Source organism: Rana temporaria, chromosome 1, assembly GCF_905171775.1.
Source record: "Rana temporaria chromosome 1, aRanTem1.1, whole genome shotgun sequence".
NCBI classification, from domain to species: domain Eukaryota; kingdom Metazoa; phylum Chordata; class Amphibia; order Anura; family Ranidae; genus Rana; species Rana temporaria.
Genome location: NC_053489.1, coordinates 613,950,840 through 613,967,163, shown reverse-complemented (window position 1 = coordinate 613,967,163; position 16,324 = coordinate 613,950,840). Strand labels below are relative to the sequence as shown.

The 16,324-nt window shown below is 43.9% G+C and overlaps 1 protein-coding gene across 8 annotated transcripts in view; it reads left to right on the top strand.

The window, feature by feature from the left end:
• Positions 1–16,324, top strand: part of CTBP1 (C-terminal binding protein 1) — a 556,415-nt gene that overhangs the window by 353,176 nt on the left and 186,915 nt on the right. The window contains exon 1 of one of the 8 annotated variants that reach the window (XM_040335256.1): positions 1–316. This exon is cut by the window's left edge and continues 652 nt beyond it. The exons of the other annotated variants lie outside the window; for them this stretch is intronic. Within the exon in view, the coding sequence (XP_040191190.1) occupies positions 277–316 (40 nt within the window). The 5' untranslated portion in view covers positions 1–276. The remainder of the gene's footprint in view (positions 317–16,324) is intronic. 8 annotated transcript variants of the gene reach the window in all.

The window sequence follows — 16,324 nt, the reverse complement described above, 5'->3', positions numbered from 1 at the left end:
CTTGGATTCTTTTTTTTCTCCTGCAAATCAGATCATCGCGTTCTGCAGAGACTGAAATGAGCCACTGCCTCCGATAGGATCTGAGAGCGCGCTGCGGTTACAAAGCAGCATATTCTTTTCTTGCCTCGGTCTTTTGTCACTGGAGCTAGTTAGGGTCATTTGTCTCTGCTTCGGACCTCTTCAGCATCAAGTCAATTTGGTTTTCGGCTGTGGCGTGAAGTTCTTCGGGGGAAAAAAAAAAAAAGCGGCCGCCTCTGGTGGCGTTGGGTGCTCGCGATGCATGGCTGGAACTTTTTCCCTTTGGCAGCCGAAAAATGTAAGTTATACTACAACTGTATTTTATGAGGGGGGGGTCATGCAATAACCCTGTCATTGCTGGGAAGTGCCTGCAGCACTACGATGTACGTTATTTTTTTTTTTTTGGTTGGATGTGTAAAGAAGCAATAGATGTGACTAGAGCAGCAGGCTTTGTCCACCAAATTTATTAGTCTTTTACTAATCCGGCTTACTGGGAGCGAAATCCAGATCGGAGTAGACAAAAAGTAGAATGGGCAACACAACTGAAAAGCAAAATGGGAGGAAAAAACTGGAGTAAAAGTAGAACTGTTGCTCGTGTTTTGAGAAAAATTGGGTTCAATGGCTCTAATTTTGATTAATATTCCCCATAGAACGCCTGTATGTTTGTGCTAGTACAAACCATATTCCATTGAGTCCAAAAATTCTACATCTTGATAGGTTTCAGGGTTTGTTACGTCGGAGTATTCAAACCAAGATCCTGATGGGGGGGTAAAAAATGTAGTGTTTTTTTTTTTTTTGTGGAGGGGCAGCTTTTTTCTGCAGTCAAAGACCAATCAATGTTGGTAAAATTGGCCTGTTGTGATGGAAGACAGTTGGCAGCCAGTTGAATAGGATTCCTTTTTTTTGGAAGGACATCGTCTTTGGAGAGTTGGAGCTTTTGGGTGCATTTGTTTCCCGATCTGTTTTGTCCCAAGGCAGTAACAATGGAGCGATATGCGAAGACGATAGACTTCACGCTTATACAAGCCGATTAGCATATAAAGAGGTTCACCACTCCTGTAGCTTGGAGGTTTGCGCTGTAGGGTGGAGGCTTCTGCTCTGGGATTGTTCGGAGTGTCAGATTTATTCCATGTGCAATTTGGAGACAAATGGGAATCTCGTTCCCAGAATGCAGAGTCTGCACTTGCTGTCAATTATGGTTGAGTAGTTAAGCAAAGGTGCCCCTCCACTAGTAAACAGATCTGTTTTTTTTTTGCACTTCAGATGCATTCATGGATTTTTTTTTTTTTCTTTGCATAATGTGGACAGGGCTTTTCCATCCGCACCATAGGAAGAAAGCTTTGTTGTGCAATTACTGGACTCATCTGTTGAATTTGCATACAGTATGACGTTCCTATTGTCTCCTTCCTATGTAGGCTACATACTCTTAATGGCTTCTGTGTGTGGCTTCTGAATAGGAGTGTAAAACAATGCAGATAAACAGCGGCCAGGTAGTATATGTGTGATTAATGGAGTGCAACTGTGACCATCTCTCTTGAAGCTGAGTTTTTTTTTTTCATTAATTTTCAGTGCGTTTTATGCTAGAGCAGATGGTTGGCTGTGATTGGACAGAGAACTCTCGGTTACTATGTCCTTTTTTTTTTAATTCCATTTGACAATAAAATGGTATGAAAGGAGGAGAGAAGCGTTGGGGAATTTATTATTCTTTTTGCTTTCAAGAGCAAATGATGATGTTGGCAAGGGCTATTCATCCTGCAAAAGAGGTTGAGGGGTCTGATTTTGATATTTTTTTTTTTTTATGAGCATCAGTAATTTAATCTTCTGACATATTCCGAAGTGATTTTGCAGAGAATGCAGATCTATTCATATTAGCTTGTGAACCTAAGAAGCTTACTGTGTAATGTCCATATGACGGTGCTACAGACAAATACTAGAGCTTATGGACAGAATACAGTTAATGTCAATGTAAGCTTTGAGTGTATGGCAGGAAACTGGATCACGGGAGGGGAAATCCAGGCAAATAGGATATAAACAAATACTAAGACAGTAGTGGTCTTTGTAAACATTTTACATGGATACCTGTGCTTTAAGGCCAACTGAGTTCCATTTAGCAGCTTTAGGTTAAACCATAGGCAAAAAAAAAAATGTAATTACTATAGCACCTTGACAAGGGGCTAGCATATGGAATTGGTTTGTAATTTTTTAAAGAATATCTAAAATCTATTCTAAAAAAATGCTGGCACAAAGTATTCTCTGGATATACCCATGTTATGTGACCTAGTGAGCCCCTAAAATTGCATGTTTTGTAGGCCCCGGTCATCTTGAACAGGTCGTCTTAAGCAGGGGTCAAGTCCTGGAGAAAAAAGTGTGGGAACTCCCACCCAAGATCCACTCCCCCACCAAAAAAAAAAAAATGATACGCTCTTATGCATAATTACTAAACCACATGTTTTTTCTAAATCCCGCGATAATTTGCGGCAGACCTTCGCAATGTCTCCTGGGAACCATGACAAATGTTCCTAGGAGACATTGCCGCATCGAGAAAGTGACGGAATACCCGCACACTACCCGATGAATCCATATACAGGAAGCGGCCAGTAACATAAAGGATTACTAAGGTTCGCCTGCCCCTGACAGTGACTCGAGCTGGACATCGCAGTCTAGTGAAGGATTGGCTCGGGCGGCTCGGCTGCGAAGGGAACTGCGTTCCTGCTGTGAAAAAAGTGCAGGAACTCCGTTCCCATGCGTTCCTGCAGGACTTGAGCCCTGGTCTTAAGTGAGCATCCAGGAATGACCCACCTTCATGTATGGAATTCTTGGCCCTGCTATCGGTCAGTGGTACTTGGGCGAGGTTGAAAAGATCCAACTGGATAATGTCATCTAGACCCTGCCGAGTCGTTGGTGTTGAGAAATCATGATGCCATCAAAGGATGCCTTGGAGATTCCACGTGGTCAGAAAGAGGACATTAAACCTATTTGTGCTTTTGCTTTGTGACCCAGTGAAATCAAACGGATGGCTACTTGGAATTTGGGGCATATCGTTTATGATTAAAGAACAAAGGTGGTGCACAAATCCCTCAATAGTTCTTGCCTAATAAATTAGAGTCTAGGTTTCCATAACCATCATCCCATACTCTCTTCCATTTAAATCATACCACTCTATCTTTAATATTTAATGCTGGACATACATTGCTTCACTGGTCGGTTGGCCCTTGTCCATTCACACAGCAATGACCACCTACCACAGTTTATTTTAGTATTTTTATTTTATTTTATTTAGTATAATGGTAGAAAGGTTGTAAAAAAAACAGCATAGCACTTTCTGGCAACCAACCAAGATTCAGCATACTAAAGTTAGTTTGAGTCATGATTGGCTGGCTGGCTTGGGCAACAGATTGTCAGTCATCCTCTAAAACAGTGATCTCCAAACTGTGGCCAATGGGCCACATGCAGCCCTTTACTTGCCTTCATCTGGCCCTTGGGGCACTATTTACTGATACAAAGCACTATTCCTCAGACTCACGATGGGGCACGGCTCTCCCACTGACATCAATGGTGCTATGGTATGATTGTTTACTCCCATTGGCATGGGGGAATTTCCTACTCCTATAGGCTACAGTCTGGAAGAACCGTAAACTGAACCTTGGTTTAGAAAGATTAAAGCAGGGTTCCGGGCATAATTTTTATTTTTTTTTGCAAGCTAAAATTAATCACATTAAATGGTCCCTAAAACATATTTATTGCTCCCCAGTGGTTGCAGAAATTATTGCAAACATTTGTCTTAAATCCTCCAGCTCATGTTGTGGCCGTATCCATCATATGTGTGGGCATGTGAAGCCCAGTTTTTTTTTTTGGCACAGTAATGCCCAGAGACTCCTGGGAAATTAGTGTCATCATTTCTCAGGAGGCAATGGGGTCTTAGGACAAGAGGTTGAACCACCTAGGACCAGGAACTAAGCAGATTACGAAATGTGCCTAGTAACAGCCAAGCTGTTAATAGAAAGTTCATTTTTAAGGTGGTACTCCGCTTTAAGGACCCTTGCACTAAAACAATCATCACCTGTGGAGGGCAAATTGTATAGAGTTTTTAAAGCAAGATTACCATGAATAGTGGGACAACTGCCCATCACCCTTGACTAGGACCAGCCTCAATTTGTTGAACGAAAACCGCCAAGTGTGGTCCCAAGATCTGGTTCCGTTTTCCCTATAGAAAAAAGCAGCATCCCAAAGCCTCTCCACAGATCTTCCTGCAAAATGTGTATAAGCAACTATTGTTTGGTAGCACTCCTTTATCATACCGTTATAACCTGTAATGGCTTTATAATCAACCTATTGCAGTGTCTACCACATAGTGTATTAGTATTGAGCTTTGTATTGGCGTCCTAATTGCTGGGAATGCTCACTTTGGTTATGTTGCATGCAATAATGGCCTTCAGCTGGCCTAAGTGTTTTGTAGTTGATGCCTTTTACATGTTAAAGGCCAATTTTCATCTCTGTGCAAATGGGTGTTTATTTCCTATTTTAGGATAGTGGGTGGAGTAGTGTGTCATATTCTTTATGGCCCTGTGCCAACTGTACAGCCAGAACCGCTGGTTTATAGCACAGATATAGCTTAGTATTTATTATGATATTACAGCTTTCAGGCTTGTTGGCCCCCAACATGGCTTGGCAAGTTGGCATGAAAAAAGATCTAATCTAGGCAGGTTATTGGTGACTATAAAAAGCCCTCCACTTAACCAGTGTAAAGTGCAGTATAGCCTTTTGTAAAGCAGATGGTATCTACGTGCCCAGGCCCGGATTTACTCCCTTTGCCGCACCAAGGCCGGGTCCTTCAATGCCGCCTGCGCAGTACAGGGGGGACATTATTCGCCAGGGGACTTTTTCGGCAGGACACTGGGAAGCGGGGGGGGGGGGTGCTGCTGCCGAATATGACATTGAGAACCGGGGAGGGATGTTGCTGCCAAAAATGACATTGATCATTGGGGGGTGTGACTGCCGAAAACTACATTGAGATGGCCTCCTCTTCCCTCTGTTTTTCTCTCCTCTCACCATCCGTGACATGACGGGGGGGGACTCCGGAAATTAAAGTGTCCTCTCCTCTCAGCTGCAGTGCCGCCCCTGCACCCACTGCCGCCCCGAGGCCTGGCCTTGTTGGCCTTGTCTGGAATTCGGCCCTGTACGTGCCATACTTCATCACAATTCCTAAGAACAAGAAGTTTATTCACATTTGAGACAGTGGGTGGACCCATGCCCAACTGTACATCCAAAACAACTGGTTGATGGCACAGATGTAGCCTAAAAATGAGCGGTTTATGGCAAACTTCCAGGTGTTTTACTGCTGGAAATCAGAATAGTGTGCAGTGTTGAAAAATGAGATCGCTGTGGCATTTTTCAGTGTTCGAACGTATCGCTAACCTGATGGTCCTATCGTGCCTGCACATATGATGGGTCTCTGTCTATGGGTAGCTGGCTGTCCAGATTGTGTGGTCTTTATTTAAAGATGATGCTATTGGGGGCAAACCAGAAATTGGATCAGAGGAACAAAATCCTGCAATGTATAATCTTAAACCATTCTAAACCGCTTTTAAAACACAACTGGAGCTTCTGTTGGCATTCAGATTCATATGATTTTGAGGTTCTGAACACGATTTTTCTTCCCGATACATTGAATGTGCGTACACGGCATTCACCCTAAAGAAACCTCATCTTTCTTTTCTGTTTCATAACTTTGTCAGCTCATCCCATCTTTCAAGCTGATTATGACGTCAAAGACTCTTTTTAGATGCAGCTGTCACTAAACCTTTAATGAAGCGGCTTCCCTGTCCCCTTTCTAGACTAACGGAAATATTTCCTTACAAGCAGTCTATTGTAGGATGGGAAACAAAATGTGACCAAACCAGATTTTTTTTTTTTTTTTTTTTCCCAGAGGCGGCTAAATGAAGAGGACTCTGTGTGTTATTCCTTTGTGAATTATCTTGGTTGGCTGTTGAAAGGAAAGGCAGGGCCTGTTATCACAACTGTAGAATATTCTGGGATTCATGTCCCCGAGGACCTGTCTGTATGTTCGAATGGATAAAGATACTGTCCAACTGATGCTTTACGGGCGGCGCTACATCGTTATTTAGAGCAGCGAGTAGTTTGGGAAATGACGATACGACCTTGGGGATCGAAGTCTCAGGGCCAGATGGGCCTGCTGGAGCTTGCCATGATTGTAGAGATGTTGCTTTGTGTGTTGTGTTGCTGCCCTCCTCTCTAAGTAGTCCATGATCTGCACCATTCCTGATTTATGCCATTCTGGTCTATGGAGTCTATGTCATAGACCTGGGATGATCTACATCTGTGGGCAGCAGCTGACACACCCAGTTGATGATTCTTTGATGTTTACATGTATTATATGCATGCACGTATATGTGTGTAGTGTATGCGTTTAAAAAAACGTGTGTGTGTATCCCTGCGTGCGTCTATAGAAAAATTTGCCTGGTGGACTGCAAGTAAAGGAAATCGAAAATACAAGCAGAAAAAAAGGAGATGCAGGATGCGTATGTCGAAAAAATAAATTGGAGGGCCCAGCTCGTGGGAGCTTACACTCTAAGGCTCCATGCACACTGAAGCTGATAAACTGCAGTTTATTGGCATTTTGGCTTTTTTTTTTTTTTTTAACCTTTCTCCCACCGGGCTTGTTTTTCAGATTCAGTGTTTACGAGACTAAAACATTTTTTTTTTGCTAGAAAATTACTTAAAACCCCCATTATATATATTTTTTTTCTAACACCCTAGAGAATAAAATGGCAGTCATTGCAATACTTTTTGTCACACCGTATTTGCGCAGCGGTCTTACAAGCGCACTTTTTTAAAAAAAAAAATCACTTTTTTGAATTAAAAAACAAGACGACAATAAATTTGGCCCAATTTTTTTACATATTGTCCAAGATAATGTTACGCCAAGTAAAATGATACCCAACATGTCACGCTTAAAAATTGCGCCCGCTCGTGGCATAACGTCAAACTTTTACCCTTAAAAATCTCGATGGGCGACGTTTAAAAAAATTCTACAGGTTGCATTTTTTGAGTTACAGAGGAGGTCTAGTGCTAGAATTATTGCTCTTGCTCGAACGATCGCGGCGATACCTCACTTGTGCGGTTTAAACACCGTTTTTATATGCGGGAGCTACTCGCGTATGCGTTCGCTTCTGTGCGTGAGCTCGTCGGGACGGGGCGCTTTAAAATTTTATTTTGTTTTCTTATTTATTTTTATTTAGTTAATAATTTTTTACACTGAAATAAAAAATGTTGCTTTAAGACGCTGGGCGGGACTGACGTTTTGACGTCACTTCTGCCCAGCAGAGCTATGGGGACGGGTGAAGGAAATTTTTCCTTCTCTCGCAACCCCAGTCACTTGCCGAACAGTCCCGATCGCTACCGACGGCTCCGGTAAGCGGCGGGGGAGCCCTCTCCCGCCACCGATAACGCAGCGGAGACCGCTGTTATCGTGTACACCACCGCCCACTGAAAAGATGGATAACTCAGTTGTGGCAGCAGCTGCTGCCGTTACCGAGATATCCATCTTTAAAAACAGGACGTCTTTTGGACATGGGGCGGTGGTCAAGAGGTTAAAAGCCCATAAACTGCACTCTGTTAGCCTATGCGTTTTTTAGTGTTAATGAGCCTTGGAGTTTATTGGCTTTTTTCTGAACGCCTGAAATTTGCGGTCAAAGTGCCGTTTTTCGGCAGGAAAAACGCTCAAACGCTGGCGCCAGCGCTTTTTAACGTTTTTTTTATCCATAAAAAAAAAAAAAAAGCTACGCTGATTAAAGCTATTGCAAAGACGCTAAAAAAACGTTGAAAAGCTCCCTGCAAAGCTACTTGCGTTTTTTTTATAGCTTTTTTTAGCTTCAGTGTGCATGGCGCTTAAAGGGGTTGTAAAGGTAAATGTGTTTTCACCTTGATGCATCCTATGCATTAAGGTGAAAAAACATCCGACAATACCGCCCCCGAACCCCCGTTTTTTACTTGCCTCACCCCTCGAAAGTCCCGCGCGCATCCCCGTGATCCTCTTCGGTTCCCAGCCTGGCCGTTGATTGGCTAGGCTGGACGGATTGATAGCAGCGCAGCCATAGGCTGGCGCTGCTGTCAATCACATCCGATGACGCGGGGGGCGGGGCCGAGTGATAGTCGTCGGCTATGCTCGCCGATGTATCACGGGAGCGCGCCCGCAAAAGCTTTCCACCATGCTAGCTCGCTCGCATGAAGGTGGAAAGCTCTTGCAAAGAGGAGCCGACACCGCCGCCGAGGGACCCCAGAAGACAGGGTTCGGGGACACTCTGTGCACAGTGGAGGTAAGTATAACATGTTTATTTTACAAAAAAAAATTAAAAATGTACTTTAGTGTTTCTTTAACCACTTCCATACCGCGCCATAGGGAAATGACGGCGGCAGGAACCCCTCGCCGATCCGGGTGGACGTCATATGACGTCCTGTGTTCCCGGCGATCTAGGGCGCCTGCGGCAGCGCTCGTGTCCCGGCGCGGGTGCCCGGTGGCCGCGATTGCCGCCGGGTGCCCGAGATTGCCGGTAATCATGGCAGGAGTGTGGATCTGTGTGTGTAAACACACAGATCCACCTCCTGTCAGCGGTGAGGAGACCAATGTGTGTTCCCAGTACAGAGGAACACACATCGGTCTTCTCCCCTTGAGAGTCCCCTCCCCCCTACAGTTAGAACACACCTTAGGGAACATATTAACCCCTTCAGCGCCCCCTAGTGGTTAACCCCTTCCCTGCCAGTCACATTTACACAGTAATCAATGCATATTTATAGCATTAATCGCTGTATAAATGTGAATGGTCCCAAAAACGTGTCAAACGTGTCCGATGTGTTCGCCGCAATGTCGCGGTCACAATAAAAAAATGCAAATCGCCGCCAATACTAGTAAAAAAAATTATAAAATAAAAAATGCCATAAATCTATCACCCATTTTGTAGACGCTATAACTTTTGCGCAAACCAATCAATATACGATTATTGCGACTAAAAATTGGTCTGGGCAGGAAGGGGGTGAAAATGCCCTGTATGGAAGGGGTTAAGGCTCCATGCACACAGAAGCTGATAAACTGTGGTTTATTGGCATTTTGGCTTTTTTTTTTGTTAAAAGCCCATAAACTGCACTCTGTGAGCCTATGTGTCCATGCACACATGGATGTTTTTTAGTGTTAAAGCGGGAGTTCACCCATTTATTAAATTTTTTCCTCTTTTCCCCTTAGCTTCCTGCTCGTTTTGTCTAGGGGAATCGGCTATTTGTATTAAAATATGATCCGTACTTACCCGTTTTCGAGATGCATCTTCTGCGTCGCTTCCGGGTATGGGTCTTCGGGAGCGGGCGTTCCTTCTTGATTGACAGTCTTCCGAGAGGCTTCCGACGGTCGCATCCATCGCGTCACTCGTAGCCGAAAGAAGCCGAACGTAGGTGCGGCTCTATACTGCGCCTGCGCACCGACGTTCGGCTTCTTTCGGAAAATCGTGACGCGATGGATGCGACCGTCGGAAGCCTCTCGGAAGACTGTCAATCAAGAAGGAACGCCCAGTCCCGCAGCCCATACCCGGAAGCGGCGGAGAAGATGCATCTCGTAAACGGGTAAGTACTGCACATATTTTAAAACAAATAGCCGATTCCCCTAGACAAAACGAGCAGGAATCTAAGGGGGAAAAGTGCCCTCTAAGGGTGAACCACCGCTTTAATGACCAGTGGAGTTTATGGGCTTTTTTCTGAACTTGTGTCGCTTCTATTAGAACGGTTCTATTGAATAGAATGGGACCCGACTTGTCAGGCGGCTGAGTCGCCCCAGTGTGAACCGGCTCTTAGCTTTGGTTTGAGTAGAGAGGGATTAGAAGTAGTGTGTTTGTTTTTTATTTATTATTTATTGAGGTCTGTGTCCCCCTTTGGGGATATTCCTGGTCCAGGTGACTGTTAAACAGATAGTGAAAATCGCACATTTTAAATTGGCCCCCAAATTGAAATGCCGCGTACACACGCTCGGAATTTCCGACAAATGTTCGGTGGGAGCTTGTTGTCAGAAATTCCGACCGTGTGTAGGCCCCATCAAACAAAAATTTGAGAGCTGGTTCTCAAATATTCCGACAACAAAATCCTGTTCTTGTGAATTCCTATAGTGTGGACAATTCTGACGCACAACATTCCACACATGCTCTGAATCGAGCACTCGGGATAGCGCTCGGTCTGGTAAAACTAGCGTTCGTACGCTGTAACGGACTTAAAAGCACGAGGCTGAAAAGCGCAAATCCTCTCTCACCAAACTTCTACTAACACGACTGGTATTGAACTTCCCTTTAATAGTGCTGCTGTACGTGACCGCGCTCTTGGCGTTCGGAATTTCCGACAACATTTGTGTGACCGTGTGTATGCAAGACAAGTTTGAGCCAACATCCGTCGGAAAAAAGTCCGCGGGTTTGTTTTTCGGAATCTCAGATCGTCTGTACGCGGCAAAAGAGTGTAAATCCTCCAATGGGGACACCATTTTTTGCAATGGGGACACAAATTTCATGTGACCTTGGTGCAGGGTGGATTTGATTTAAATCGCTAGTAAAAAGGCTCAGATTTTAAATCATTTTTAAAGAGCAACTGTCATTTCTGTCCTGCAGCAGATTCTCCTCTGACCCGCTGTTGACTCACTGACAGTCCCATTCACTTTAATGTGATGCGGCAGTGACACAACAAGGTGAGGGACTTGGCGGCAGCAGGTGAGAGGATGCCCACCAACAGGCACTGTTGGTATCGGCGCAAACACTCCTAACTTTTACACCAACAGGCACTGCCATGATGGATCTGAAATGACAGGTGCTCTTTAAATGTAAGAACTTATTCTTGCTGGTAGTTAGAATCTTTAATTTTTGCAAACAAAATGAAGGTTTCCTATTTAGAATAAGCTGTTTGGTTAGTAAAGCAACGATATCAGGACAGATACAATCATACAGTTTGTAGTGTACATAGATTTGCAAATCAATGAGATGAGGTAATATTCCTGAACTTTGGTCTATCTCGTGGTTGTTGTGAAATTGTGTGAATGCATCAATGCAGTGCATGTTATCTCAGCTTGCAGAGCTTGAATTCATTGAATGAGTTTATTAAAAATGTAAATCATGCAGAATATACAGCCTCATGCTACAGAACTAAGCTCCATTTCATGCTGATTAAATTATTAATGGATCTTAAATAGAAAACGATCTTTTAGATAGATTTTTACTCCAAAAGCATTTTATTAAAATCAAAATCAAACTTTTCTAAATAAAAAGCATTGATTTATATCCACCCTGCCTTGGTGACTACCAGGAATTTCCTATGTGCTTCCAATGAGACCTTGATTTTTGGGGGGGGGGCTTTGCCCTTTACTATCACTTTACGGTTGCATTAGTCAAACATAAAAAATAAATAACAAACGAGTGCCTGTTCTATGAGATGAACTGCAGAGTGGCCCAGAGCCTCATCTTCTCGGGTTCCGCTCTAGTGCTCCTGGTTCCTCTTCGCCTCGGTGTGCCATCTTAGGAAGCCACTTCTTTTTGCGGCACACCTGTGGGCTCGCTCCTGAGCCACGTTGCTTTTGTTCATAGACACAGTGCTCCTCAGCCCCCCCCTCCCCGTCCTTGCTTGTCATAGGTATTGACACTGTTTTGTTTTGGAGTGCTTTATGTCTCTCTCTTTCCTGAGCCAAAGCTTGTGGTGCAAGACCATTACCTAATCCCCCATGGCATGTGATCCTCAATATTTTTAAATCACAATGTTAAAGGAATCCACATCCCCCTAGCAACCCCAATTATTTTACAAAGTCCCATTAAATAATTAAATGGCGATCACCTGTGTGTAGCGGAGGGGTTTAAATGATTGTGGTATAAATGCATGCGTATACGGAAGGTCCAAATTCTGGCGCATTGGACCTTACCAGAATAACCTACACCATACAGACAAAAGAACACTCCAAGCCGCTCTGTAAAAATTTGTTTTTAACCACTACAGATCCACGCTATAGACAAAAGACGTCTGCAGCGTGGACCTGAAGTGTCTTTAGACGTCCTATTGTTTGCATTACCCGCACGCGCCGCTGGGGGGCGCGTAGCGGGTAAACACTGTCCCGGCGCATGGTTGGGAAGCCGATGCGTGTACCTGGTGGCCGCGATGTCCGCCGGGTACACGCGATCGTCTGTAACACAGCAGGGACGTGGATCTGTGTGTGTAAACACAGAGCTCCACGTGCTCTCGGGGGAGAGGAGACCGATCTGTGTCCCTTGTACATAGAGACACAGCATCGGTCACCTCCTCCAGTCACCCCCCTCCCCCCACACAGTTGGAACACACCCAGGGAATACATATTAACCCCTTCCTCACCCCCTAGTGTTAACCCCTTCCCTACCAGTCACATTTATACAGTAATTAGTGCATTTTTATAGCACTGATCGCTGTATAAATGTGAATGGTCCCAAAATTGTGTCAAAAGTGTCCGATATGATATGTCCGCCGCAATATCGCAGGCCTGACAAAAAAAATCGCAGATCGCCGCCATTACTAGTAAAAAATTAAAAATAAAAAATCCTAAATCTATTCCCTATTTTGTAGGCGCTATAACTTTTGCGCAAACCAATCAATAAACGCTTATTGCGATTTTTTTTTTTTTTTTTTTTTATAAATGGGATATTATTATAACAAAAAGTAAAAAAATATTGTGTTTTTTTTTTTCAAAATTTTCAGTCTTTTTCTGTTTATAGCGCACAAAATAAAAATCGCAGAGATGATCAAATACCACCAAAAGAAAGCTCTATCTGTGGGGAAAAAATTATAAAAATATAATTTGGGCACAGTATTGTATGACCGCGCAATTGTCATTCAAAATGCGTCGGCGCTGAAAATTGGTCTGGACACACAGGGGGTTTAAGTGCCCAGTAATGAAGTGGTTAAAAAAACACAAATCGGGGGAAGAAAAGAAAATGCCCTTTTTTTTTTTTTTTATAATCCTGCAAGGAGACTAATAAGAGGCCACCAAGAGACCTTTGACATCTGTGAAGTTACAGACCTATATGGGTTCAGTGCCTGGGTGCTCCATCAGACAGCACTTTTATGTAATGGTGGCAAAAGCCTCTGCCTACTTTTTTTTTTTTTTTTTACATCTTGCCCTATAGTTTGTTATAAGGCACCTGGGAGAGGATATGATATGATATGAAGGGACCGAAGTTGATCTTTATCGGGACACCCCTTGTAAATCATTATAAACATACCCCTGCTACCATGAAACATGAGGATGGCAGCATTCTGCTGGGCAGATTTCCCCCTACAGAAGGTTTGTGAATGTAGAATGAATACAGCAGACACTGAGCCTTAGATGACTTGTCAACTAGCAAGACAATGACCTCAAGCATAAAGCCAAACACAAGCAAAAAAAAAAAAACTAGTCAAGTCTGAGTCCAGTACCTGACCTAATCGAGAATTTTGTAGCTGCAAAAGGGCTATTCACTCATGTATCCACACAAATGCAAGACTTTGCTTCCAACAGTGCATCGCTTAAATACCAACTTTCAGGCAAGATTCACACACATGCCGCTCTGCAAGCCACGCTGTTTGCGGTCCCTGGAGCGTTTTAGAAATTGCAGTCTACATGGGTACTGCAAGGACAGCGTGGTTCCCAGTCCGTGTGATGTGCTATTAGGATTATTACCGTGTTTCCCGAAAATGAGACCTAGCGTTATTTTCCAGGGGGGTTGCAATATAAGCCCTACCCCGAAAATAAGACCTAGTTTAAAATGCTTGTAAAACCCTATAATCCACTCTATTACAGTAGTATATAATGTGCAATGTGTGTGTTTCTGTAATATAATTGCGGGGAAGAAAGCTCCAGCGGGTCACAGAAGCACAGAGCGGCGCTATAATGAAGGTATTTGGCACAATTATATTACAGAAAAACAAACAATGTACATTTATATAATATTATAATATAGTAAATTGTAGGATTTTACAAGCATTTTAACTCGGTTCACACTGGAGATTCCTGACAGGCAGGGAGATGGTTGGGGAGAGAAGACCATACATTACATGGTAAGACCTACCCCGAAAATAAGCCCTACTGTGTCTTTTTTGTTGCCAAAATTAATATAAGACCCGGGCTTATTTTCGGAGAAACGCAGTATTATTATATACGATTTATATAGCGCCAACAATTTACGCATCGCTTTACAATGTATAGAAGGAACAGCACAATTACAGTACAGTTCAATACAGAAGGTACAGGAGGGCCCTGCTCATAGAGCTTACATTCTAGGGAGGGGGGTCGTGGTACAAAAGGTAATGGCTGCAGAGAATGATTTGATGGGGGTGGCTCAGGGACAGTTGTTAGGTGGGTGTGGGATAGGCTTCTCTGAATAAATTTGTTTTCAGGGATCTCCTAAAGGTGGACAGGGTAGGGGCTGATCGGACATACTGGGGCAGGGAGTTCCAGAGGATGGGAGAGGCTCTGGAGAAGTCCTGAAGGCAGGCATGGGAGGAGGCGGCAACAAGGGAGCTAAAGTGCAGGAGGTCCTGGGAGGAGTGGAGGGGACGATTTGAGCGATATCTGCAGATAAAGTTGGTGATGTAGCTGGGGGTGATGTTGTGGTTAGCATTTTGAATTTTATACAGAGGGGTAGGGGATTTTATTGGGGTGGGGTAGGATTTTTTCGCACACGCAGCATTCGGTGTTATTATTTTTTTTCTGTGCGGGGGGTTGCAGCTGCAAGAACAGGTGTGGACCTGCAGCGGAAACCACCCACACAAATGTGAACCCAAGTGGGTGTATATTTATGTAGGCGGGATATTCTATATTAATTGTAATAAGTTTGAATCATGTTTTCTACTTTTTACAAATAGTCTGTTTCTGTTCAATGTCTAGAAAACAAATCCAGGCAGTCCATGTGCTATTTTCATAAAGACATGAAGGAAATTAATATATCAATAGCTCCCCTCTCTTCCCAAACCAGAAGGTCTTTGTGCGAACGGCACCATGTGTACCATAGTGTACATATCGGCAGACGTTTTCTGAAGCTGAGATGTTAATCACACATATATACACACACACACACATTTACTTACACACACACACATTTACTTACACACACACACACACATTTGTGACATAAAACACAACGACGTGCTGAGAAAAATGAAGTTCAATGCTTCCGAGCATGCGTCGACTTGATTCTGAGCATGCGTGGATTTTTGACCGATGGATTTCCCCACAGACGATCGTTTTTTTCTGTCGGTTTTTTAACCATAAGGAAAATTTAAAACGGGTTCTATTTTTTTTTCCGCAGATGGGGAAAAAAACTATGAGGCCCACACACGATCGGTTCGTCCGGTAAAAACGGTCCATCGGTCTGTTTTCATCAGAAGAACCGATCATGTGTACAGGACATTACGGTCTAAAGCCGGCCATAGAACCAGGGGCTGCAGCTAAGAAAATTGCTTGACTTCCTCCATCAGTCACTGTTAATGAGGGAATCCCTCTAAGTAGTTCCCCTTTCGGGGATCGATGGATCAACTTGTGCACAATCAGCCTGCCCACACGTGGATTGAGTCTTGGCTAGTCCCTGCTGAACCAGCTGAAATTGGCTTAGACCCCTTTCACACTGGGGGCGTTTTTCGGGCATTTTTTCAGGCGCTTTGGGGTTTAAAAAAAAAGCCTGTAAAGCGCCTAAAGAAGTTTCATCTGCAATCCCAATGTGAAAGCCCAAGTGCTTTCGGAGCCCTTTCGCACTGCCAGCGCCCAAAAAACGCTGGTAAAGCGCCGCTAAGACCACTTTCACACTGGGGCGTTTTTCAGGCGCTTTGGCGTTTAAAAAAAGCTCCGTCAATGGGAAGGGGGCTTTAGGAGCGGTGTATTCAACGCTCCTAAAGCGCTGCAAAGAAGCTGCTTGCAGGACTTTTTGACGCCGTGCCAGCACAGCACCTCAGTGTGAAAGCACTCGGCGGCTTTCACATTGGAATTGTAGATGCAGCTTCTTTCAGGCGCTTTTTTTAATGCTAAGACCCCTTTCACTCTGGGGCGTTTTTCAGGCGCATTAGTGTGAAAGCACTCAGGCTTTCACATTGGGATTGCAGGTGCAGCTTCTTTCAGGCGTTTTTTTTTAACGCTAAAGCTCCTGAAAAACGCCCCAGTGTGAAAGGGCCCTTAAGGTCATTGACTCATATTTATACATACACTTGATAGGGCTCATTAACCTACCAACATGTCTTTTGGGAGGAAACCAGCGTACCCCTACACAAGCACACTGAACACACA